This window comes from Mauremys reevesii, linkage group 2 (assembly GCF_016161935.1).
Source record: "Mauremys reevesii isolate NIE-2019 linkage group 2, ASM1616193v1, whole genome shotgun sequence".
Taxonomy (NCBI): Eukaryota; Metazoa; Chordata; order Testudines; family Geoemydidae; genus Mauremys; species Mauremys reevesii.
In genome coordinates this window covers 281,370,110-281,394,485 of record NC_052624.1, presented here as the reverse complement: position 1 = coordinate 281,394,485, position 24,376 = coordinate 281,370,110, and the positions used below count along the sequence as shown (strand labels likewise).

General features: G+C 47.2%; 1 protein-coding gene across 1 annotated transcript in view; it reads right to left on the bottom strand.

The window, feature by feature from the left end:
* Positions 1–19,571: 19,571 nt before the first annotated feature.
* ADGRB1 (adhesion G protein-coupled receptor B1) overlaps positions 19,572–24,376 on the bottom strand; it is a 349,272-nt gene continuing 344,467 nt past the window's right edge. Inside the window, exon 33 of the mRNA XM_039525203.1 lies at positions 19,572–21,968. Coding sequence (XP_039381137.1) covers positions 21,771–21,968 — 198 coding nt within the window. The 3' untranslated portion in view covers positions 19,572–21,770. The remainder of the gene's footprint in view (positions 21,969–24,376) is intronic.

The window sequence follows — 24,376 nt, the reverse complement described above, 5'->3', positions numbered from 1 at the left end:
CCAGCATTGCAGGGAGTGGTGGTTTGGAGTCTACTTCTAGGGCACGGCCACCCCACCCGCCTGCTACAGCCGTCTCCTAGCCTCTGTGGACCTGAATGACAGTCACACGCCTCCTTAATTCCCAGATGCAGGATGCAGCACAAATTCCCATAGCACTTGTGGAGCTAGGACCTGGCCCAAACAGGACACTCACCTAAAGAACTGTGGGTATGAGTTTAATGCGAGCTTTGCCTGCGTAAGGACTGCAGAATTTGTCCCATAGAGAATAACAGTATCTAGAAAGCTTGGCCTGTATGGCAATATCTTCTCTTTCCTTTGTGCAGCGCCTAGTGCAACAGGGCCCTGTGCTCGGTTGGGCCCATAATTCATATAATAACTATTAATAATAATACACTCTCGACAGACCGGATGAATAAAAGGTGGAAGACTGAATGTATCAGTCTCAATTTACAGATGGGAGAACTGAGGCAAGGTTAAGTGCAAGATCCACTAAGGGATTTAAGCACCTAACTGTCCTTAAGACCAAAATTTGAAGCCTCAGAACCCACGTCACTGCCTCCTACCCCTGCCTATCTTTCTGCAGAGAAAGCCCCCTAATTTCTGCCCATGGGCACATACACAGCTGCCACCACCACCAAGCACCTACATGCTGGCAGGAGTCACCACCTTGGCATTCCCCAGCAGGGCCAGAGCCAGCCGAGCTCAGGGGCTGCCTTGGAGCACAGTGGCAGGGTCAGCCAGGGACTCTCCCGCCGCAGAGGGCAGAGCTCTGATCCCCAGACTACAGAGTCAGTCTGACTCTCTCTCTCTCACCCAGTGACCATGTAAGTGCTTCATACACCGTGGGACACTTCAACACAGGCATGCCAGAGAAACCCAACCCCCAGGTACCCCACTCTCCTGGGAAGCTGAGATTCAGGCTGCTGCTCTGAACTGGGCAGATTGGAACCGGATTCTCCCACACTCTGGGCAAGTGTGCCAGCCACTGGGCTGCAGACACAGCTACTGTCTTCTTCTTCTTTTTTTTTTTCTTTCAAGAAAGGGCTGAGCCAGCCAGTGGCAGGGGGACAGAAAAATGGCCCCCAGTGCAGGTTTTCAGCTGCCTGAGTGGGCAGGAACACACAGTGTTCCAGCAGCGGCACTAGCATGGGCTCATTATCTCCCCATCTCTCCCGCACGCCACAGCTCCCTGCTGGGGGCTCATTTCAGCACCACCAGCCCCTGGCTGCTGCCGCCGGTGGCTAGCACCAGCCTCTCCCAGCTGGCTACGGGTAGCCCAGGACAAGACTATGAGCAGCTTTCCTGCCCTCCCTAAATAACAGCCTTGGCCCCTGCCGCCGTCACTGCGTTCCTCACCCACCCCTGCTGGCTCGAGGGTCCCTGGCGCCGAGACGAGTCACCGCAGATTGCAGCAGGAGGGCCTGGAAGGCGGAGCAGGACGCCGGTGCCGGCCATGCTCCCAGCCGTGGGAAGTAGCTGCTGCTGCACGGGCGTACGGCGTAAAGGGCATATTGGTGCTGTGACCAGGCACATTCAGCCCAGCCACTGCTCAGTCTGGCATTATAGAGGGGCGGCCAGGCCAAATTCCAATGGCATTACGACCCTGGCACCAAGTGCCGGATGCGCTGCTCCAGCCAGAGCACCACTCCAGGCCCCTCCAGCAGCACTATGCCTCCGGCCTTCTAAGGGGCCTTGTGTGGGCCCCTGTGCACGAGCCGCCCCTCCATCAGTGGGCCTGGCTTAGAGCCTGATGCCAGGAGGGGGTCACTGCTGTGAATCCCAAGCAAAGGGAAGCGTTTCCCTCTGGTCCAGAGTTAGGTACCTAACTACCGCTGAAGCTTGAGGCTCAGGCATTTTCTATGGGCTCACTTCGGCAGCTCCCCGCTCAGCATGCCGGCTTCTGTCAATCCCATTCTTCGGCACCCAACTTTCCTCATGCCTTGTAGAGGGAGCCTGGTGCCTAATTCTACCAGGTAGCCTAGCCCCTTCAGTCAGGCATTAAACCACTGAGCCTAAGTCCCCTTTGTGGAACTAGCCTAAGTGGCCTGCCTGAGGCCACTCACAGCAACACTACGGTAGAGTGAAGAACAGAACCCAGCTCTCCTGGGTCTCTGCCCAGTGCCTGAGCCTGGACATCATCCTTCCCCAAAAGGACCTGGTTTTACTCCAGTGCTATTAGGGGGCTGGAGCACATGACTTATGAGGAGCGGCTGAGGGAACTGGGCTTGTTTAGTCTGCAGAAGAGAAGAATGAGGGGGGATTTGATAGCTGCTTTCAACTACCTGAAAGGAGGTTCCCAAGAGGATGGATCTAGACTGTTCTCAGTGGTAGAAGATGACAGAAGAAGGAGTAATGGTCTCATGTTGCAGTGGGGGAGGTTTATGTTGGATATTGGGAAAAACTTTTTCACTAGGAGAGTGGTGAAGCACTGGAATGGGTTACCTAGGGAGGTGGTGGAATCTCCATCCTTAGAGGTTTTTAAGGTCAGGCTTGACAAAGCCCTGGCTGGGATGATTTAGTTGGGAATTAGTCCTGCTTTGAGCAGGGGGTTGGACTAGATACCTCCTGAGGTCCCTTCCAACCCTGATATTCCATGATTTTATGATTCTATTCTATGATGCTGTTATCATGGTCAAAGAAGAACCCAAGGTCTTGTTTTCTCTCTCTCACCATGTCTCTGTGAATGAGCTCTGGAATTACAATGCTACTCACACTGTCTGTGCGCTCAGAGCAAGCTGCTGGGTGCTAACAGGTCTTTACGCCTGCCCTGGAATGTAAAAGTCAATCTCGGCTGACGGGATGACCTCACATTCGCTAATTACCTGATTTTTGGAGCCTCTCCAAAACAAAACAAAACCCCAGCTAGGCAGCCCCAACCGCGACAGGTGACAACGCCATCAGCTAAGAAGCCCAACCGGCTTTTGTATCTGTTTGGTTCTCTCAGACCATCCTGATTCAACTGGAGTCATTCTGGGGCTGGGGTGTTGTCATAAGCATTGATGTGCAGTGCCACATTGATCGGTTTGGGTTGAAAAATCCACATTCCAATGTCTTTCCTGCTCCGAAATAGAAAAACACTTTATAGTTGTGTGGCTCAAACAAAACCGGTAGCGCAAGCAATTGATTGCTGTGGCCTACTTTACATGAATGCGTCTTCGGCTGCAGAGTTGATTTCTGTTGGCTGTTACTATTACGATTCTATTCCGTAGAGGTTCGTAGTCACACTTAATACTGTGGTAGCTGAGTACTTCCAGGTGGGCATTAAGCAACATGACTACATATCAGCCACATGTTTATTGGTTCGCCCGGGCTTTCTTTTCAAGTCAGTGCTGGAGGCCGTTTGGAAAATGAACTTGTCATATTTAAACTTTCTAGGTGTTTCCACTGGGTTGAATGTATGTACTCGGGTGTTACCTGATTTTTGGCACTGATTCTTCATTGCCTTGCCTTGAAGCACCTGGCATCGGCCGCTGTCGGAAGACAGGCCACTGGGCTAGATGGACCTTTGGTCTGACCCAGTATGTAGAGCCCGGTGCAGATACAAATGTATACCCATGGATGCAGCTATCTGCAGATATAATTCAGGACTCTCCTGGGAACTGCAGCGGTGAAAGGAGCAGAACATGGAGCTGCCGCTTCCCGGAGCCAGCTCACGATGCTGGCAGCTCCTCTGGTGAGGCTGTACCACCCCAGCCCTGTCCACTGGGGTGGGCACCTGTCTCACTGGCAGCTGTCCCTGGTTGTGTTCTTGCATTCAAGCAGCACGCACCCCCTCTGATGCTCTGTATCTCAGGGGAACACTCTGCACCCCCATGTTCAGCCTTATAATATGATTGCGTGGTATCCAATGCAAAGTTTGTCATGTCAGGTGTCTTCGGAAGGCTCATGATGTACTGAGCATAGTTGTTGCGCTAATGTTATAGGTTATAATTTCATGTATATACTTATAAGGCTGAAAATGTGTCCTCCACAGCTTAAAGCAAGCCCAGGGGAAAACTCTCTAAAAGCAGAGGGGCAGTTCACACCTCATCAGGGCATGTAGGGGACAAACCCAGCCCAGCCTCACAGGAACAAAGGACGCTGTCCTAGGCAGCAACAAAAGGATCTGTTGGACTCTCGAGTGAATCACCCCCTTCCTTTGGGCAGTTTGGGACTGCAATGAGGTAATGCTCACCTGACACTGAGGGGCGGGGGGCAAAGCCAAGAGGAAAGAAAGGACACGATAAAAGGGAGAGACGTTTGCCAGGCTCTCTCCTTCCGCCTCCATCTACAGACACCACACCCAGGGGTGGCTCCAGGCCCCAGCACGCCAAGCACGTGCCTGGGGCGGCAAGCCGCGGGGGGCGCTCTGCCGGTCGCCGTGAAGGCGGCAGACAGGTTGCCTTTGGCGGCTTGCCTGCAGAGGGTCCGCTGGTCCCGCAGCTTCGGCGGACCTCCCACAGGCAAGCCGCCAAATCTGCGGGACCGGGGACCTCCCACAGGCAAGCCGACGGAGGCAGCCTGCCCGCCGTGCTTGGGGCGGCAAAATGCCTAGAGCCGCCCTTGACCACACCAAGCGACTGAAGCCCTGATCAAAGGGGAGAGCCTGGCTGAAGGGCAGCCAGCCAGCCTGTGGTGAGACACATCTAAGTTTGTAAGGCTACTGAAAGTGTTAAGATCAGCTTAGAATGTGTTTTGCTTTTATTTCATTTGAGCAAGTCCGACTTGTTATGCTTTGACTTATAATCACTTAAAATCTATCTTTGTAGTTAATAAATCTGTTTCTTTATTCTACCTGAAGCAGTGTGTTTGGTTTGAAGTCGGAGGTTCCTAGGGTTGTGTCTGGGACTGGAGATATTGGCTAGTGTCATTCGGTTGCACAATCGAAGGAGCAGCTTACATGCCAGAGGCTGTGCGTGAACAGCTCAGGAGTGGGGGTTCTCACAGCAGAGCAGGGTAAGGCTGGCTCCCAGAGTCAAGGATTGGAGTAACCTAGCAGCTCACTGGTCCAGATAACACCAGAGGGGAATGTCACCCCCCCACAGACAGGAGACGCAGACAGCTGTAAGTAAGAGAGGGTGACAGGGCTGGGGGCGGTACAGACAAGCTGTCTGATATGGGGATGTAGGCATTCCAGATCTTTGAGGAAATGACCAACCACAGGGTTGGCAAAAACGGAGAGTCCAGATGCTCCCAGGTGAAAGACTGAGATAGCACCGAGGTGAACCCTTATGAAGGATGCTGCCAGGCCTTACTGTTTCAGGTGCAGAAGGTACTCTAAGATGAGAGGTATAGGTGCTTGGAGAGGGAGTGTATGATGCTGGTCACACCAACAAGTAAATCTTTTCCACTTTGCCAGATATGTGGCTCTAGTGGAGGGCTTCCTGCTGCCGGGTAGGACCTCCCTTACTTGTTCTGAGCACAGAAGCTCCATAGGGCTCAGTCATGAAGCTTCCAAGCCCTGAGGGTGTGATAGACACCATCAGAGGTCAGGGTGATGGAGACCACCGTAGTCCTGAGTGATCATGTCGGGGAAGAGAGGCAACGTGACAGGGCATCCGCTGACAGTTCCAGGAGTGTGGCAGTCTGAACAAAGCTATGGAAATGTGACGAGCTTGCAAAGCAAGACGCCACAGGTCCAACAACCGTCACTGGCGGTAAGAAGGAACTGAGAAGGCGCCGGGTTATCAGGGTCCTATATTGAGCGCCATGAAGGCACCACTCCAGGGGGCTCCACAGCCGACCCAATGGGTGCTGCTAGGGGAAAAACTTTCTGACGACTATGCACGCAGTGTGCACACACCTAACTGGAGTTGATATGGGCAATCACGTGAAGAAGAACCTAATTTCAATTCGCTTTGCATAGCTGTTATTAGCGACACAAGGTGCAAAGCAATAGACTTGGGCCCTATTTAGAGAAGTCCTGTGTCTACTGTATGTATGAGACTGTGAAGACTATACCTCTGTTTCGATTCTTCTACTATTTATGTATTTGGGAAGTTTTAACAGATTTACAAATCCTTGCCATGTAAATAGCAGCAACAAAACAATGATCACTACAACCGTCAGCTTTTATTGAAAAAGACATTATATAGTAGCACGGTGATCAACTCTCGCTATGTAACAAGGTGTTACCACATTACAGAGTGCGCAACCATACTACACCCATGTCATGTCTAGTGATTTTATTACACAGCGTGAAAGTAAACACATCTCAGGCTGTGAGCTGGCTATATCCCACACAGTCAGCTGAGATGGAAATGATCATTTCTTGGATGGGCGAGGTCCAGATTAAACACCCATGTACTTCTGTGACGTTATTGATATAAATGGGAACCATATAGAACATGGGTTGCAACCAAGGTCCTGTAGTGGCACCAAATCCTAAGTAAAGGGGGTCATATAAGGTGTCTAAGACCAGGTTCTGGGTTGCTGGTTATGATTATGCTGTCTGTATGTCTGTGTATCATTTTGTAGTTGAAGTTATAAGTATTCGCTCTGTACTGTCTGTATTTTGTATTATGCTCTGCCTCTGGGAAGTGTCCCAGACAAGCTGATGTTAGCCCTGCATAGCTGGCTTGATGGCCCATTAAGGGCCATCAGCTACACAATTGACCCATGGAGAGAAGGCAGACACGCCTTGTGACTCAGCAAAGTATGCAGAGACTTGTCCATGTGACTGCAAACTCCATTTTTGCTGTAATTTTCCACCGTGAGGACAAAGGGATTCTTACACCTGGAAAAGTCTATATAAGGCTGATGCATCATCTCCATCTTGTCTTCAATCCTGCTTCTGACCTCTGGAGGGACTTTGCTACAAACTGAAGCTTTACACAGGGGACTGAACGACCCATCCCGGTGGGGGATGTATTCCAGAGACTCAATTTGAACCTGCACTTTACTCCAGCACTGCTGCAAGCCTGAACTAAGAACTTTGCCATTACTGTATGTAATTGATTCCATTTAACCAATTTTACCTCTCATCTCTACCTTTTTCCCTTTGTAAATAAACCTTTAGATTTTAGATTCTAAAGGATTGGCAACAGCGTGATTTGTGGGTAAGATCTAATGTGTATATTGACCTGAGTCTGGGGGTTGGTCTTTTGGGATCGAGAGAACCTTTTTCTTTTATTGGGGTGTTGGTTTTCATAACCATTCATCCCCAGGACGAGTGCACTGGTGGTGATACTGGGAGACTGGAGTGTCTAAGGAAATTGCTTGTGTGACTTGTGGTTAGCCAGTGGGGTGAGACCAAAGTCCTTTTTGTCTGGCTGGTTTGGTTTGCCTTAGAGGTGGAAAAACCCCAGCCTAGGGCTGTAACTGCCCAGTTTAAGCAATTGGTCCTGATTTGGCACTCTCAGTTGGGTCCCGCCAGAATCGCTCCGTCACAACTTCATAGCTTCTAAGGTCAGAAGGGACAATTACAATCACATAGACTGACCTCCTGGAGGGCACAGGCCAGAGATGTTCCCCCAGATAATTCCCATTTGAACTCAAGCTTATCTGTTAGAAAAACATCCAGTCTTGACCCAGCACTTCCCTAGGAAACGTTCTTCTTTGTGAGCTAGAACTGATGGTCAAGTTTTTTGGATAACATCAGACAACTGACGTCTTGCCCACTCATGATCAATAAAGATCCTATGTCTTTTTGCACAAGATCTGGGGAGTTAGCCCCAGCATCCTGGCTGTATTCTGTCTTGGGAAAGTATGTTTGGTCTAAAAGTGGCACTGTTTCCTCTGGATGAATTTATCCATCACGTTTGCCCTTAAGCTGTTCTGTAGCATTGTTACACCCCCTTAAATAGCAGTCACATTTTATCCCAAAGCTGCATTTTTAGAGGCAGACATAAGAACTTAAGAATGGCCGCACAGGGTCAGACCAAAGGTCCATCTAGCCAGAGGGAGTGAACCCAATAGGCAATGATCAAGTGAGCTCTTTCTCCTGCCATCCATCCCCACCCTCTGACAAACAGAGGCTAGGGACACCATTCCTTACCCAGCCTGGCTAATAGCCATCAACAGACTTAACCTCCATGAATTTATCCAGTTCTCTTTTAAATGCTGTTATAGTCCTAGCCTTCACAACCTCCACAGGCAAGGAGTTCCACAGGTTGACTGTGCACTGTGTGAAGAACTTCCTTTTATTTGTTTTAAACCTGCTGCCTATTAATTTCATTTGGTGGCCCCTTGTTCTTGTATTATGGGAACAAGTAAATAACTTTTCCTTATCCACTTTCTCTACATCACTCATGATTTTATAGACCTCTATCATATCCCCCCTTAGTCTCCTCTTTTCCAAGCTGAAAAGTCCTAGCCCCTTTAATCTGTCCTCATATGGGACCCGTTCCAAACCCCTAATCATCCTAGTGACTGGAGTTCCCTCCCCCAGAGAGGTAACCTCAGCGCGAGAGGATACCCTAACACCATCTGGAAGGAGGGTCCCCCCTCTGCTCCCGTTGACTGCTCTGCTTCCCTGGACCTTTCATCCTCCTCAACAGCACAGGGGCTGTCTGAGCGGAGGTGGGACAATTCTACAGTGTCCTGGAAAGCCTCATCAACATACCTCTCTGCCTCTCTTAGCTCCTCCAGTTCCGCCACCCTGGCCTCCAAAGCCCGTACGCGGTCTCTGAGGGCCAGGAGCTCCTTGCACCGAATGCACACGTAAGCCACCCGCCCACAGGGCAGGTAATCATACCTGCTGCACTCGGCGCAAATAACTGGCTAGCCCCCACTCTGCTGCTGGGCTTCTGCCTGCATTGTCTCCTGCAGCTACCTAGTTAATGAAAGGGTTTTGTTTAAATCAAGAAGTTTTGAATATAGTTTAGTTTACAGGTTTTGAAGAACGACAAGTGAACCTTGCCCCCCTTCCCACTCCCCTTCCAAACGCCCTGTTAGCAGCCCTGGTCGCTTGCGCACGGCTTTATAAAGCCCTGGCCTTGTTGATAGCCCCGCCCACTGACTAAGGCTCAGCCAATTAACAGAGGCTTCTAGCTTTCAAACCCTACTTTGAAGCTCACAGCTTCCAACTGCCCGCCACAGCACATGGTCCTTCAAACAACAGACAGACAAACACAAGCTCAGCACACAGCAAGTAACCCCCAAACACAAACACACACTACAGACAGCCGCTTACCCCAAGGGTGCTGTATTTGCTCCTCCTTCACCTGGAGAACTCCCTTGTGAAACTCCCTGTTAGCAGCCCTGGTCACAAAGCTCAAAGTATTATTATGTATTGAGTACTTGTCAGGGCATTGACAACTGTGCAGTCTAGCGAGGAAGGTCCCAGCCCCAAGGCACTTACAGTCTAAGTAACTGACAGGGTTCCTCTGTGAATCATAGACTCATAGGGTTAGACAGGACAACAAAAGGCATCTAGTCTAACCCTTGTCAGGATGCAGGATTTGTCGTGAGCTGCATTGGTATCCTTGGATGAACTGCATTGTCAGTCCTTACCTGAGGTGTGCCACGTTCTATAACTGGAAGGGCTGTTGCTTTTGGCTTGCTGCGTCTTTGTCACCTTGCATTTCACTCCAAGTTTCCCTTTCTTCTCCAACAACGAGGTCAGGAGAAAAGGAGGCAGAGGAAGAGCTCTGCCTGGGAAAGTGGAAAGCCTGTAGCGCGCTCTGGTTCTGGATTTCCATACGCCCGAATACACAGAATGCTACGGTGTGTTTCCATTGCACTGGGCTTCTGGAGCGCTCATTCTGAAGCATGTTGTAAAGTAGGCAAGCTAACATTACCAGCCTTTAACAGCAGAGGAAACCAAAACTCAGTGGGCAAAATGACTTGCCCAAGGCTAAACACAGTGGCAGAGACCGGGACAGCACCAACTCTCCCACCTGGAACTCTGGGTAGCAGAGACAGATGAAACCCAAGTCACATTTGAGTGAGAAGTCTGACTTCAATGAGCTGCACCCATTTACACCCCCTGGGGAATAGGCCCTATGACTAATGATGGCTTTGCCCCTACCGTGGATGATGTTGTCAGCAGAAGGTAGCACTCATCGAGTAGAAATCGCAGGGTAGCCGCGGTAACACTGGTAGCGGCAGTGGAGGCACGACTGAGCCATGCCATGTACATACCGATTGGTTTTACGTGGGCTTGTCCTCAGTGTGGTTCAGCCACGCCTCCGCTGCTGCCACTAGTGCAACCATGGCTACGCTGCAATTTATACACGTGTGCACACATGCAGGGGAATCACACTTATGTAGCCAAAGCCTTAGTGCGCGTGGTCATTGAAAAGCACTTACAGTGAGGAGTTAAGGAGGCAAATCCCACCCTGCTGGGACATCACTCATTTCACTGGCCTTACACTAAAGCAGGGGCTTCTTTCACTGGTGCAGTCTAGGGCTCCATCATTTCAGGAGTGGCTGGCCCAAATCCTTGCTGCTCTTCAGCTTTACTCTGGAATTAAAAAAACAGCTGAGTTTTTGCTTGCTGCCGAGTTTCTTCCTCGTTTGGGGGGACAGGAATCTGGTTCTGCTTCTTTCTGCAATGAAAGTTCTCTCCCATCAGCCACCTGGCATATTTTCTGAGCTGGGACTCTTGCTGTCTTTTGTCCATTAATAACGTAACCCTTCTGCCAGGTGGTGTCGGCAGTCACAAGGGCCGGGTTCAGTATCTAGGGGTTCCTCTTCACCATACAAATCAGAACCGGCTCAAGCCCCCAGCCAGTAACTTGGGAAAACTACACACCACCCCCGGGCACCTCTCAGAGGCAATCCTTCCCCATTTGCAAGCAGGGAGTCTGTGTTTAACAAAAGAAAACTTTTATTAACAGAGAAAGGGAATCCAGGCTTAATCTAGGAAAATACTACAACTAGGGTGACCAGATGTCCTGATTTTATAGGGACAGTCCCGATTTTGGGGTCTTTTTCTTACATAGGCTCCTATTACCCCCCACCTTTGTCCCGATTCTTCACATTTGCTGTCTGGTCGCCCTAACAACAACCACGATTCGAAAGCATATAACCACAAGCAAACACCCACCCCACAGAACATCGGGCAGTGTCCTTTGCCTCAGTTTCTCACTTTGTGGTGTGAAAGTCCGATGAAAGAATGTCCCTAATGACACAGCATGTCCACTTCCCTCCACTGCACCCCACTCACACTTGGTTGTCCTTGGTTAGCAGAGACCCAGAGCTCAGAGGTGCCTTCATGTGGGTCGGCCTCGCCCCCTCTGCAACTAGCTCACGGCTACTGCCATTGTTATTATCTCCACCTCTGTGTGCCACTTGCTGCGGCTAGCTCGGCTGCCGCTCATGCCCACGTCCGCGAAGCCACCTTCTGATCTTCCCCCACTTAGCCCAGCGCTCAGTGATTTCAGCTCCCAGCAATTATAAGGAACATCTCCACTATTGCCGCTTTGTTTTCTTTTCCCACAACACTGCCCCCACACCAGACCTTAAGGTTACCCTTGTCAAAGTCAGACTCAGGACTCACAATTTGTCAGACCCCTCTGTTTATTAGCAAAAGCGCTCTGCTAATACACCCAGAAAATGTGAGCGCCATACAAGGCTCAAACCACCTTATTTATACAGATAAAAGGGTGTGAAATTAACAAGATGACGAAGGGAGCAGAACTGATAAGTTTACCTGGGGCTAGACACATATCTCATGTCCTTATTAACTCTCACCAATCTCCTGTTAATGTCCCACCATCAGTTTAAGTGGACCCATTGTTCAATACCTTAATGTTCCTCTTCCTGACAACTTTATCTCATCATTCCTCATTCCTGCCTGTCATAGGTTTCACCCCCACTCTGGACTTTAGAGTACAGATATGAGGACCTGCATGTGAACCCCGAAACTGAATTACCAGCTTAGATCAATATGCTGCCACCTCCAAATATTTGAGTCATTTGGAAAACTCTGTCTTCCCCCCCAAAACCTTCCCCTCCCCGGGTAGCCTTGAGAGACTCCTCCACCAATTCCCTGGTGAACACTGATCCAAACCCCTTGGATCTTAAAACAAGGAAAAAATACTCATCCTCCCTCCCTTTTTTCCCCCACCAATCCCTGGTGAGTCCAGATCCAATCCCCTTGGATCTAAAAAACAGGGAAAAAATCAATCAGGTTCTTAAAAGAAGGCTTTTAATTAAAGAAAAGAAAGGTAAAAGAAAAAAAAACCTCTGGGAGATAGCACACAAGCTGATCTCACAGACAACAGATTAAAAACACAGGATGTTCCCCTGGGCAAAAACCTTAGTACACACAAAAATACCCAAATTTGATTATTCCCCTAATGCCAAGACAAGTTACAAAAGAAAATAAACATAAATCTATTTATTTCCTTCCTTCTTACTCACTACTCTGATAAGAGGCTGATTCCTTGATATTTTCCACTCCGGCCCAAACTGAAACTGACTCTAAACAAAGGAAACTTTCCGCCTTCCTTTTGAAACATCTTGTCCCCTCATTGGTTCCTCTGGTCAGGTGTCAGCTAGGCTAGGTGAACTTCTTAACCCTTTACAGGTAAAAGAGGCATTAACCCCTTAACTATCTGGTAATGACACTGCCTAAAGGAACATACAGCATTTCTTTAATTCATCTACTTCTGCAATATAATTCATTCTACTTTCGCACCCTCTACACTGCATCATCATCAGTGATTGCAGCTCTGCCCATCACTGAACAGAAACAAAGACTCACAGTTGAGTCCAACCAGCTCTTTGAACACTTAGGCAGGGAAGAATTCAACGGCTTCAATTACTCTTTAGGCAAAGGATATGTCTACACTGCCATCAAACATCCGCGCTGGTCCGTGTCGGTTGATTCGGGCTGGTGGAGATCAGGAGGTAGGGCCAATAAAATTGCAGTGTGGAAGCTTGGGCTGGAACCCACCTTCTGGGCTCCTCACCACTCATGGGGTCCCAGCGCCTGGTTCTAGCCCTGCTCCAAACATCAGCACTGCAGTTTGATAGTCCTTCAGCCTGAGCCCCACAAGCCCGGGCCACTCGCCAGCTGCAGGTGTTTATTGCAGTGTAGACGTATCCTTAGTGTTCCCCTAGACAAGCCCTAAGACTCCACGGACCACTTTTGGGCTTCACAATGGATCCTCCTCCCACCCGCCACTGGCTTAACAGGTTTATCAAGTAATTAAAATCTGAACTGTAGTGATTTGTCACCCAACACTAGCCCAAACTGATCACTTTGGCAAAGCAGCTCTGTCTGCTGAACACCTAGGCAGAGAGGGTGTGTCTATGCAAATACAGTCTGCTCCTGAGGTCTTTTCCCCTACTGTGTCACTAGATGTCAGGGGCGAGCTTATTCAGCCCCTGCTTATAATAACATTGCTGAATTTGGTGATAGTCAAAAATGCCAGGTTAATTGCCCTAGAGACTAAAATCCTCTGTGTACCTACAGGGCAGATTTGCAGTGCAAGCATCCCAACGCCACCCTCTCTGCATTCTCCTCTGCAGGGACCTCCTCTGGGATTACAGAAGGCAGTTCCGGCTCCATGGCCCATTCAGTCCTCAGGCTCCGGGCTGAGGTTAGCAACAAGGTGGCTAGGAAATGAGCCAAGCCAACCCAATTCATTGCCCATGGGCCACCGAAGGGCCATCCGATGTTACCAGCTACCCTCCTTGTGATACTTGCCATGCTAATGGGGAGGTTTGACATTTATCTGCCAAACTGTACATGCATCGACTGCTCACTTTTTGTCCTTGAGTATTTTACCCTTAGCAGGATGTGTAAATTTTGAGGCTAAAATGAGTCATTATCATCATCTAGTCTGACCTCCCATATAGCACAGGCCAGAGAATTACTCCTGAGCATCTTGCACTGTCTTTAACCATCGCAGCTGTGGTATGAAAAGCTAGGCTAACGCAACAGTGCTTCAGCATGAGGGAAGCTTGGACCCTTGACACTGCAACAGATACAGACGTTCCCTGGAAGCCTCTGAACGAAAGCAGGTCTGAGCGCAGTCGGTACCTGGGCTGGAGCTCAGGGTGGAACCCTAGACCCCTCTCCGGGTTGTCTGTTGAGAACCACTTTGAAGGGTTTTCTATTTGTCTAGCCAAGCTGCAAGGTCGGCTTCCTGGGGGAGGGGCTGACTTCTTCCAGGGATGCTCAAAGGAGGGAAAATGAGCCAGGACAGGATCGGGGCTCTCCTTTCTCCCTCCTCTGCTTAGTACTTGCCACAGCCAGATTCTCAGCAGCATATAGTCAAGGCTGGAAGCTAAATGCTCAGAAATTAATGCCTCACTTGCTGAATCCAAAGAGAAATGACCTGCCAGGAGAGTAAAATGAATGATTATTAATGAACAGCCTCCGTTATCCACATGATTGAAATCGGTTGGCCTAGCTGCCCCGATTTAACCTTTTGCACCAGCAACCCAGTCTAAAAGGCGCTATGGGAGACCCATGGGCCTTTCCCCTGCTTTGGGGTAGGAGTGAGCTGATAAAGTCGGAGGGATCTTGGCCTCTTCAATTTCACAGTGTTACTTGCCAGCAAAATGCACAACTAGGGTGACCAGATGTCCCGATTTTATAGGGACAGTCCCGATTTTTTGGGTCTTTTTCTATGCTATTACCCCCCATCCCCGTCCCAATTTTTCACATTTGCTGTCTGGTCACCCTACACAGGGCTAACCTGGGCTTTGGCTTACCTCACTGTAAATCCAGTGACTCGGGTGGAGTTACTCCGGGTTACCACCAGAGCAAATGAGGTCAGAATTTGGTCCATACCGCACAGTTCGGACTAATGTCGGCAACTGAAGGGCCAGCACCAACAGACGAAGCTCTTCACCCAGAGCAAGAACCAGCCCGAGTCCGTTAGCCAGAACCTCCACCTGAACCTAAACTCTGATCCTTTGTGGTGATTTTACAAGGCCAGAGCTTCAGCTGGGAAAAAGAGCAGGGTGCCCTCGAACGCACTGATATACAGAGACCCCCATTGACGTCAGAGAATACTGGCTTAGGCTCTGAGTCTACAGCTCAGATTTTAATTACTTTATAAACCTGTTAAGCCAGTGGCGGGTGGGAGGAGGATCCATAGTGAAGCCCAAAAGTGGCCCATGGAGTCTTAGGGCTTGTCTAGGGGAACGCTAAGGATACGTCTACACTGCAATAAAACACCTGCAGCTGGACAGTGTCAGCTGGCCCGGGTTTGTGGGGCTCGGGCTGCAGGGCTATCAAATTGCAGTGGTGACATTTGGAGCCTGGCTGGAACCCAGGCTCTAGGACCTCATGAGTGGTGAGGGTCCCAAATCGTGGGCTCCAGCCCAAACGTCTACACGGCAATTTATTGGCCCCATGGCCTGTGCTCCAGTAGCCCAAATCAACCGACACGGCCCCGCAAGGGTGTTTGATGGCAGTGTAGACATATCCTGGGTTTGCTGCGATCTGGGGTGTAAATCTACGTCGCCCTATCCTGCCATGCACTGTGGATCCTGGTGCCGTTCACCAGAAGTCCCACCATGTGCTTTGAACTACCCAACTTGGAAACAGGAGCAAGGTCCACACAGAGTTAGTGTGCGACAGGCTAGGGAGGGGTAGATTCACACCCCACTTTGCAAGCCCTTAATGAAGCCTGCAGCCACCTGCTCCTTGAAATGAATTGCAAGAAGAGAATGAAGTGGATCAGTTTCAGGTTTGGTTGCTAATGAACTTGATCAATTACTCACTCCAAATGTGTCTATCAATGAAAATAGGATAAACAACCATTACACTTTGCAGCATGGTCCAGTGGCCTCCAGGACGCCTGGGTTCTATCTCCAGCTCTGTCACTCACCTGCTATTAGACATTAGGCAAATCCCTTCTCTGGGCCTTAATTTCCCCATGAGTAAAATGAGACTGATATAAAGTGCTCTGAACGCTATTGACGGAATACATTCTGTCATTAAGCATTAGTATGACTGAATACATACAGTCGGGATCAACAATACTATGCATATATGCATATTAAGCATGGCCACTGTGAAGTGGATCTCAGTCTTGCAAAGTTCAGGTGGGCCTCGGTTACAGAGAAGAGTAAATCACCATGAAGCACATGCCTCTGTTCAACAATCGGTCATTTCTTTGGTATTGCTTTTTTCCATGACTACTGCACAGTTTTACCAAGCCCTGGATACCCCTGTAATGGTGATGCTGGATTTAGCCCTTCTGCCCGTCATTTGCCGTTTAAGAGTACCAAGTTTTCTTCTTATAGCATAACAAAGACATTATTCCAAATGGAGCCGATAGGTCTGCTCTCGTCTGGCAATGAGAGATTTCCCAGAGTTTCCTTTCCAACAGGCTACTGTGCTGTTGACTGATCATTCATGTGGCCAGCCAGTTATGAAAGCCAGTGCAAAGATGGTCTGTCTTAACTGGGCGTTACCTGGACACTGCACCTCCCTCGGAGTTGAGGTTCTTCTCAATTTTAGGAAGACACCTTCAAGTTTAAGGTGTTTTCTGGAGCCCGTGTTAGTCTAAAGTGTGTATGTTCACGTGTGCGCACATGAGTGCCTGGCCCCACATCTGAGTGCTTATTTCACAAGTGATTTGCTTTTTCTCTGTTTGACTGGAGAGCAATAGAAAACTCCCACAAATGGAACATTCTCGTCCATCCCCTCCTCCTTTTGGGGGCACAAGGGGCAGTGAGAAACACTCCCAGCCTCCTCCCCTCAGAAATAACTATGATTGGAACTCGCCCCACCTCCGCTATACAGCAAATGGCATAGGGGAGTTTGCAGAAGACAGAAAGAGATGGGCAGTAAAATCCCTGGCGCAAATGCACAAGTGTAAATTACAGCTTCTTCTGGTCTCTTCAGTATGTACATTTCCCCTATCTCTTCCTCACTTAACCTGACATTCACGCACCAAGCTGCAACATACACTCCTGCCCTTCCATTGCAGGGTCTCTAAGGTAGAGAGGCTGAGGTAGAGAATTCCCTAGCATTTTGTCCCCATCGTGGTTAACCTTGCCATCAGCCTAGGCTTTAATCAAAGCTAGTAAACTGACCTTCTGCTAATGATCCTTGTTTGGCCTCCACTTCGCTAGTGGCCGGCCATTTCCAAGACTCAGGCCTTGCAGCGCTCTCATACTTACCTGCCACCCTCCCCATAATCGCTCCAGAAACTGCTGCCCCTGAAATGCTGCACAGCTAACCAGACAAAAGCCGGAGCTTAGTCTTTACTACAACTCAGGCTGTGGTCCCCCTACCCACTTCCAGCGAGTAATGCGGACCACACGATTTCGCAGGACCCGAAGAAGGGTTTCCAATGCCTCTTCGGAGTAAGAACCTGCAGCAGATCTGAAATTTAGGGGCAGTATTTAGGATCATTTGGCCAGAGTGGCACTGCATGTTCCCTCATTCACCACCTTAGTGGGAGGCGGCATGTCCTAGTGCACAGGGCACTAAATAAGGCCTCAGGAGATCTGCAGTCTCTTCCAAGCTCTCCTCTGTACCTCGGGCAAGACGGCCTATGTTTCCCTTTCCCACCTTCTCTTTGTTTAGATTATACAATCGCTGGGGCAAGATCAGCTTAACACAAAGCTGATCTAACACAATAGGGCCCTCTGTTTAGTTGGGATTTCTATCAAGTGTGTCCCAGTAGCTATCAAGAAAGATGTCTTCAATCTACAAAATCAATACAGCACAGCTGGCTTCAGTGGAAGGTTTCTTCATGGGGCTAATATGCCTCAACATTGTGCTGGAGGGCATCTGTAGGCATGAGAGACAGTTTTAGTCTCCATGGCCTATTCACCCTTCGTGATGAGAATGCCCGTGAATGGGATAATTAGTGTTAATGGAGCAGGGCTAGTGTTGGCTTTGGTTTGTTTGTGGAGGGAATTGAGGGTGGAAAGTGGCACTAAGAACTGGCCTGAGACCCTAGTTCATCCGGTGCAGGCCCCCAAACAGCCAGCCAACATTATTAGCATTTGTCATTAGCTGTTAGCATTTGTCACATAGGATAGATACAGCATCACACATCTCTAGGGCTTTGATTCAGACTTGTTCCAGCTTGGCTGCTCCCAAGCTCCTGACCCACCCATCACCCTGTCTCCAAACCTAAACTCTATCAGTTGCCTTAGGAACATGGACTCAGAGGGAAAATAGCAAGTTTCCCCATTGGAAGAGAATCCCCAAAACTCAAGGAACTAAATAATAGAATCATAGAATATCAGGGTTAGAAGAGACCTCAGGGTTGGAAGAGACCTAGTCCAACCCCCTGCTCAAAGCAGGACCAACACAAATTAAATCATCCCGGCCAAGACTTTGTCAAGCCGGGTCTTAATAAGCCTGTCCATTTTTGCCTCGGGTGGGTTGGTGTCTTTATCCCCTTCCCTAACTTTAGCCATCATAGTTGGGTCCCTGCATGGCAGCTACTCTCCTTCAAGTGGCGGATGGGACACTCTCCACGTTTGTTCGGTGCTGCCCCTTCAGTGACTAGACAGACAGCGGTTCAGTGATAGGGCTGCGGCAATAAGAAAGGAATCAGCATTAAGCCACAGTCTTTATACCTTTAAGCATGGACAGTCTCACACTTGAGCCACCTTGGGACCATCATCCTGGCACTCTTCCAACAATCTGCCAATAACGGTGCCATTGGAATACTGATGTTATCAATGGCCAGTATCATTGTGCCACATGCTAACTCCAGCTGGATTGATGTGACCTTAATTCATAAAGACCTTTGAGGGGACCATACGCTCAGCATGAAAAAATGGAAATTTCCAATGTCTTTGAAGATGGTAGGACAAGGCACAATGGCTGGAAGTTAAGGAAGGAAATGTTCAAGCTAAACAATAGGATAATGTTCTTAATGGTAACAGCAAGTGGGCAGTGGCTTTGATTCCTAGGTGACATGGTTGAGGCAACACACTGCAAGATATTTAGGAAGAAGTCATCAGTGGGAGAACATGGGACATTGTCCCACAGAGGGTAGTGCTAGAGGTGGTTAAACTGGTTGAGCAAAGCAAACTGTCTATAGGTGAAATTCCACAATTCTAAACTACACTGGAAACCCAGCGGGGGTTTTGCCTGTGAAAGAACAGCAGGATTTATCCTTGCAACTCTCTGCTGGCCACCAGTACATGCCTAACCCTCATCTGCCAGATGCCCTTGGTACAAGAAGTGGAAGCAGGCCTTTAAAAAGAAGACATGACTAGAGTTTACATGTTTTTTATTAGAAATAAGACACATTCATTTGTGCTCTGAAAACTGTACAGAAAAAACTGACGAACACAGAAATAAGGGAGGTGAAAATGGGAGGGGCAGAGAAGGGTGAGGAGAAAACAGTATTAACCAGAGAAACTCAGCAGAAAAAGTAGAATATCAACAGTTATTAAACATTTATCTCTGTAATTACATAACACTGTTAATGTCCCGCAGCTTGGCTGGGATGAGAGGAGCAGGTGGGAAAGGTTTGGAAGAAGGAGGGAGGGGAGATTGGTTGGGTAGCGAAGGGGAAAAAAGAATTAAAACACAGTAGAAAGATATTTGTATGCTAAAATTCATTATGTGTAATTATAATAATTACAATATTCTACAACCCGGCATTTCTGAGAGGCCTTTGTGCTTTCCTGTTTCATAGAATAATCTAAAATCTGACAATTACATCACAGTTTTTATAAGTAATTTTTTTTTACTATTTGGATTTTCTAATTTTTTTTAAATTTTATTTTATTTTTAATATTATACAGCTAATGACAAGATAAATGTCATTATACTTTAAAAAAACTAAACCGTGTGGCCTGAAATTAAATTTTAAAAATGCTTGCATATCAAGCAACCGCTGTCGGCGGGGGGAGCACAATTTGATTTCATTGATTGTTTTAAATTTTGTTCCCGTCTTTAGCTTTTTCCTAAAAAAAGAAACACACACACACACATAAATCAAACCCTGATCTAGATTAGCTTCTGTTTTGGCTCAATGTGATGTTTCACAATTAGGTGCTTAGCGATAGCCATGTCTATAGTTGGTGGAAATTGATCAAAAGTGAGATGAAAATTTTTGGTGAAACAAATGTGGTGAAAAAGAATTGGTGAAAATGATGTTACGTGAGGACTTCTGATTAAAGTCTTTCATAAAAAACAACAACATTTGATCATGGAAAAATGCTGATGAAATTATTTTGTTTAAAATGTTCAGATGAAAAAAATGTGGACAACTTTCTGGGGGGACAAAAATGTTTTGTGCAAAAATTATTTGACTTTTTTGTGTGTAAAAATATGAATGAACTTTTTTCATGAAAAAACTGAGGAAAATTTTTCATGAAAAAAACATTGATGCACAATTTTTGATGAAAAAATGTCCCCATTTTGTGTCCAACTCTACCTATCTCCTTTCCTTCCACTAGCACCAGAAACCTGTTTCCCAGCTCTGTGAAGTAGTGAAGACAGGGTGGAGTGTAAGGAGAACAACCAGCCAGTGACTTGAATACAATAAAACAAAACATTCCAACCTACTGCACACAAGGGCCTGAGTGTTCCTCACCATCCCAATCTTTCCACAGGGGACTCCCCACTCAACGTTTGGAAAGTGACATCCTTGCCCCACATGTGCATGGAACCAAGCTACGGAAAGATATTTGAAATGACAAGAGCCAAAGAAAGGAAAGGTCTCGGGTTTCAAGTTCTGTTTTTATTGAAGAAAAGAAAAGAAGAAGAAAAAAATAGATTTTTTTCCAAGTGTATGTTACTCATTTATCAGTTTGTCTCAATGTCCTACGGCAATATTCTCCGTATACTGAACGTCTTCAGGTACATAAACAGGTCACTGTGGCTTCCAGGGGAGGTGGCTGGAAATAAGTCAAATCTCAAAACAAAACAAAAAAAGGAAAAGACAATGAGGCCATGTGAACCTTTACGCAAGGTTCACGTTGAGTTTATCTCTTTGTTTTTAACAGTCAATGAAATGATCTACATTCTTTTTGTTGTTTTTTTAACGTCTCTATCTGGAGACGTGATGAATGGGTTTGATGTTGACTTAAGAGAAGGTCCCTTCCCATTCTGCACATCCCGCTCTTCAGAGAGTTCAGGAAGTCCTCTGCAGAGGGACTGGGGGAAATACCCACCACGCCACTCTTGCTAGCCATATGCTGCAACCATTATATCTGGCCTCTCCCCAATAGCATCCTCTGAGCTGGCTTGTGTAGATCCATGGCTGAGAACCTAATTTTTCAGATTGGAGTGCAGTGGTCTTCTTGATCACAGGATGCAACAGCTTGGTAACTCCACATCCCTTTTTCTCCGAAAAGCTGGGCCAGGGGAGACAGAAGTGAGCAGGACATATCTCTCTCACTCCCATCGCCATGCAATGGGATATCATAGACCAGCCAATGCTGAGCTTTCCCCTGGAGCCTTTGGCCAGCCAGCATCCTGGCTGGGTTCTGGCTGAATTAATCCCTGCTCCTTGTTCCCCCCAAGACAACCCCAATCCTTTTGGCCTTTCTGCCGCCATATTTTCTCCCAGGGTCCTTTCGTTGCTCCCAGTTCCAGAGCAGGAAGACTCAACATACTGGCGATGGCTCCTCGTCACCCTCTCGCCACTAAAGTGTCGTGTTGATTTTGTTCCCCACCCTCCCCACCCATTCCCCCTTCTTTTACGTTTACAGGTTCATTCCTCTTTGGGCCTACCCAGGGAAGATCGCGTTGTTCTGTACCTACTGCTACTAAGTTCTATAAAGTAATATTCCCCCTCTCTGCTGAGAACAATACAAAAGTTACTTCTTTTTACCAAAGGTTTCAAAAGAAACCAAACACTCTTCCTCGCTCGCTTTCAATTGAATTTAATCATCTTTTAAAATTTTGTTTTGTTTGTTTTTCCAGAAAAAAAAGTCCCTTTTTTCCTTTCTGCTCAGACCTCCGTCTGAAGGTCAATAATGTCTTGTCCCACCAGAGGGATGGTGGCACCTGTTTTCTCCCACTCTACAGTTTTTAGTTCTAAGGGAGATTGCGGTAAAGGTTCCATGTCCTTTTTAACCCATGACGGTGGCGAGTGGACCTTCCTGATTCCTTCCCAGGGTCTCTTGTTTGGTGTCTGCTGTTTTTCTTGCTACAAAGCAAAGGAAAGAAAGACAGAGAAAGAGGAAAAAAAGAAAGTTACTGCCAGTCCTGCAAACACTACCCTTCACACACTAGATTTCTTCTTTCAGAGTAGCAGCTGTGTTAGTCTGTATCCGCAAAAAGAACAGGAGTACTTGTGGCACCTAAGAGACTAACACATTTATTTCAGCATGAGCTTTCGTGAGCTACAGCTCACTTCTTCTATGCAACCGAAGAAGTGAGCTGTAGCTCACGAAAGCTCATGCTGAAATAAATTTCTTAGTCTCTAAGGTGCCACAAGTACTCCTGTTCTTTTTGTAGATTTCTTCTGTCTTTTTTAAAGGTAGGGCTAGGTGAAGATTTTCTATCACAATTCTTTCTGGAAAGAAAATTAGTTTTTCAAATAAACAAGGGTTTGTTTTGTGCAAAATGGCTGCTTGCCATGGAAAATTTCAGTTTTTCCACAAAATACTGAACACCAAAATATTTCAGTTTTCAGATGAATATTTTCAGTATTTGAATTTCCATAAAAAAAATTCAAACATTTCCATGGAAAATTTAGAAGAAAATTATTTAATTTTATTTTTCATAGAAATTTTTGCATAAAAATCATTTTTTCACAGCTTTATTTAAAGGGCCATAGTACATCTCTATATATCTAGAACTAAATCCACATCCAATAAAAATCTCATAAATGTAATTGCTTCTTTTACTGATGATACCTGTGATGATTAAAGGCTCAATTCTACAAAACTGAAATCAATAGTAGTTTTTCCACTGACTCCACATGGTGCTTTTGGGGCTTGATCCACCACCACTATGTACGTGCAACTTTACGCCAGTGTGACACCATTGCAATCGACCCATGAATGGCATTTTGAAGTTTCTACAAACATATTGTGGAATACTGTAGTATATTTTATAGGGGTTGCCAGGGGTTTCATAATCTGTGGTGTGTTCTCATTCTCATGTGTGAATGAAAACACATGCTTAGATAATATTTTCAATTGGCATTCCATAAAGCTTCCCCCCCCTTTTCCTTTTTAAAGAGATGCTTTTCATGCTTTATCAGCCCTACAAAGCACCCAAACATTAGAATAAAATGGGTTCTCCCAGACAAATAGCAGCAGGAAATTCTCTGCAAACCACCTGCCACAGAAAAGGGTTTGGTCTGGAAGACATGTGGACAAAAAGAAAAGACAATTCAGGTTATGAGGAGGAAGAAAAATAGGGAAGAAGGCAAGAAGATGTACATGCAGGTCAGATGCACCCAGATCCACCCTATAGTCCTTGTGCCATTATTCAGAGGTATTGACTGGAAGAATCACATCCACACACTGAACTGTGGTGTTTTAGTGTACTTCCTATGCGTGACGTTGTGGGGAGAGCCACAAATCAAAAGCTTAGAGCTCCGTCTGCCTATCTAAGCTAGCCACCTGCCATGGGGCCTACTCCTCACTCCACCATGACTATCAAGACACTTTCAAATTTAAGATTGGCAGGGACCTCCTGGGGAAGTGAGTCCAGTCCCCTGCTATGGCTATTGTCAGATAACCCCCTTCGTTAACCTAGGAAGCTGGATCTTCCAACTAGTTAGGTTTCTTAGTCCCACTGCTCCTACTGGGAGACTGTTCTAGAATCCCACTCCTCTAGTGCAGGGGTCGGCAACCTTTCAGCAGTGCTGTGCCAAGTCTTCATTTATTCACTCTAATTTAAGGTTTCACGTGCCAGTAATACATTTTAACGTTTTTAAAAAGTCTCTTTCTAGAAGTCTATAATATATAACTAAACCATTGTTGTATGTAAAGTAAATAAGGTTTTTAAAATGTTTAAAATGCTTCATTGAAAATTAAATTAAAATGCAGAGCCCCCCGGACTGGTGGCCAGGACCGGGGCAGTGTGAGTGCCACTGAAAATCAGCTCACGTGCCGCCTTCGGCACACGTGCCATAAATTGCTTACCCCTGCTCTAGTGGTTAGAATCCTTCTTCTAATTTCCATCCGAAATTTACTCTTGGACAGATCAGGCCCATTTTTTCTTGTGCCGACACTGTCCTGTAGCTTAAATAGCTCTTCTCCCTCGTATTTACTGGGAGCAATCAGATCCTCTCTCAGCCTTTGTTTTGCTAGGCTAAAGAAGCCAAGCTCCTCCAGTCTCTTCTTACAAACTAGGCTCTCCATTCCCCGATCATCCTCGCAGCCCTTCTCTGCACTTTGTCCAGTTGGAATTCATATTTCTTGAACACTTGAACTGTCTGTGATTCATTTCACCTTTGTACTGAAATCCTGGCATGACAGGCACAGCTGTACAAGTACTACAAGCTTACTTGGGCTACAGCAGTGTAAATCCAGAGTAACTCCTTTGAAACTGCTGTTGTTACTCTTTCCTTGTACTAGTGTAACTGAGGTCAGAACCTGG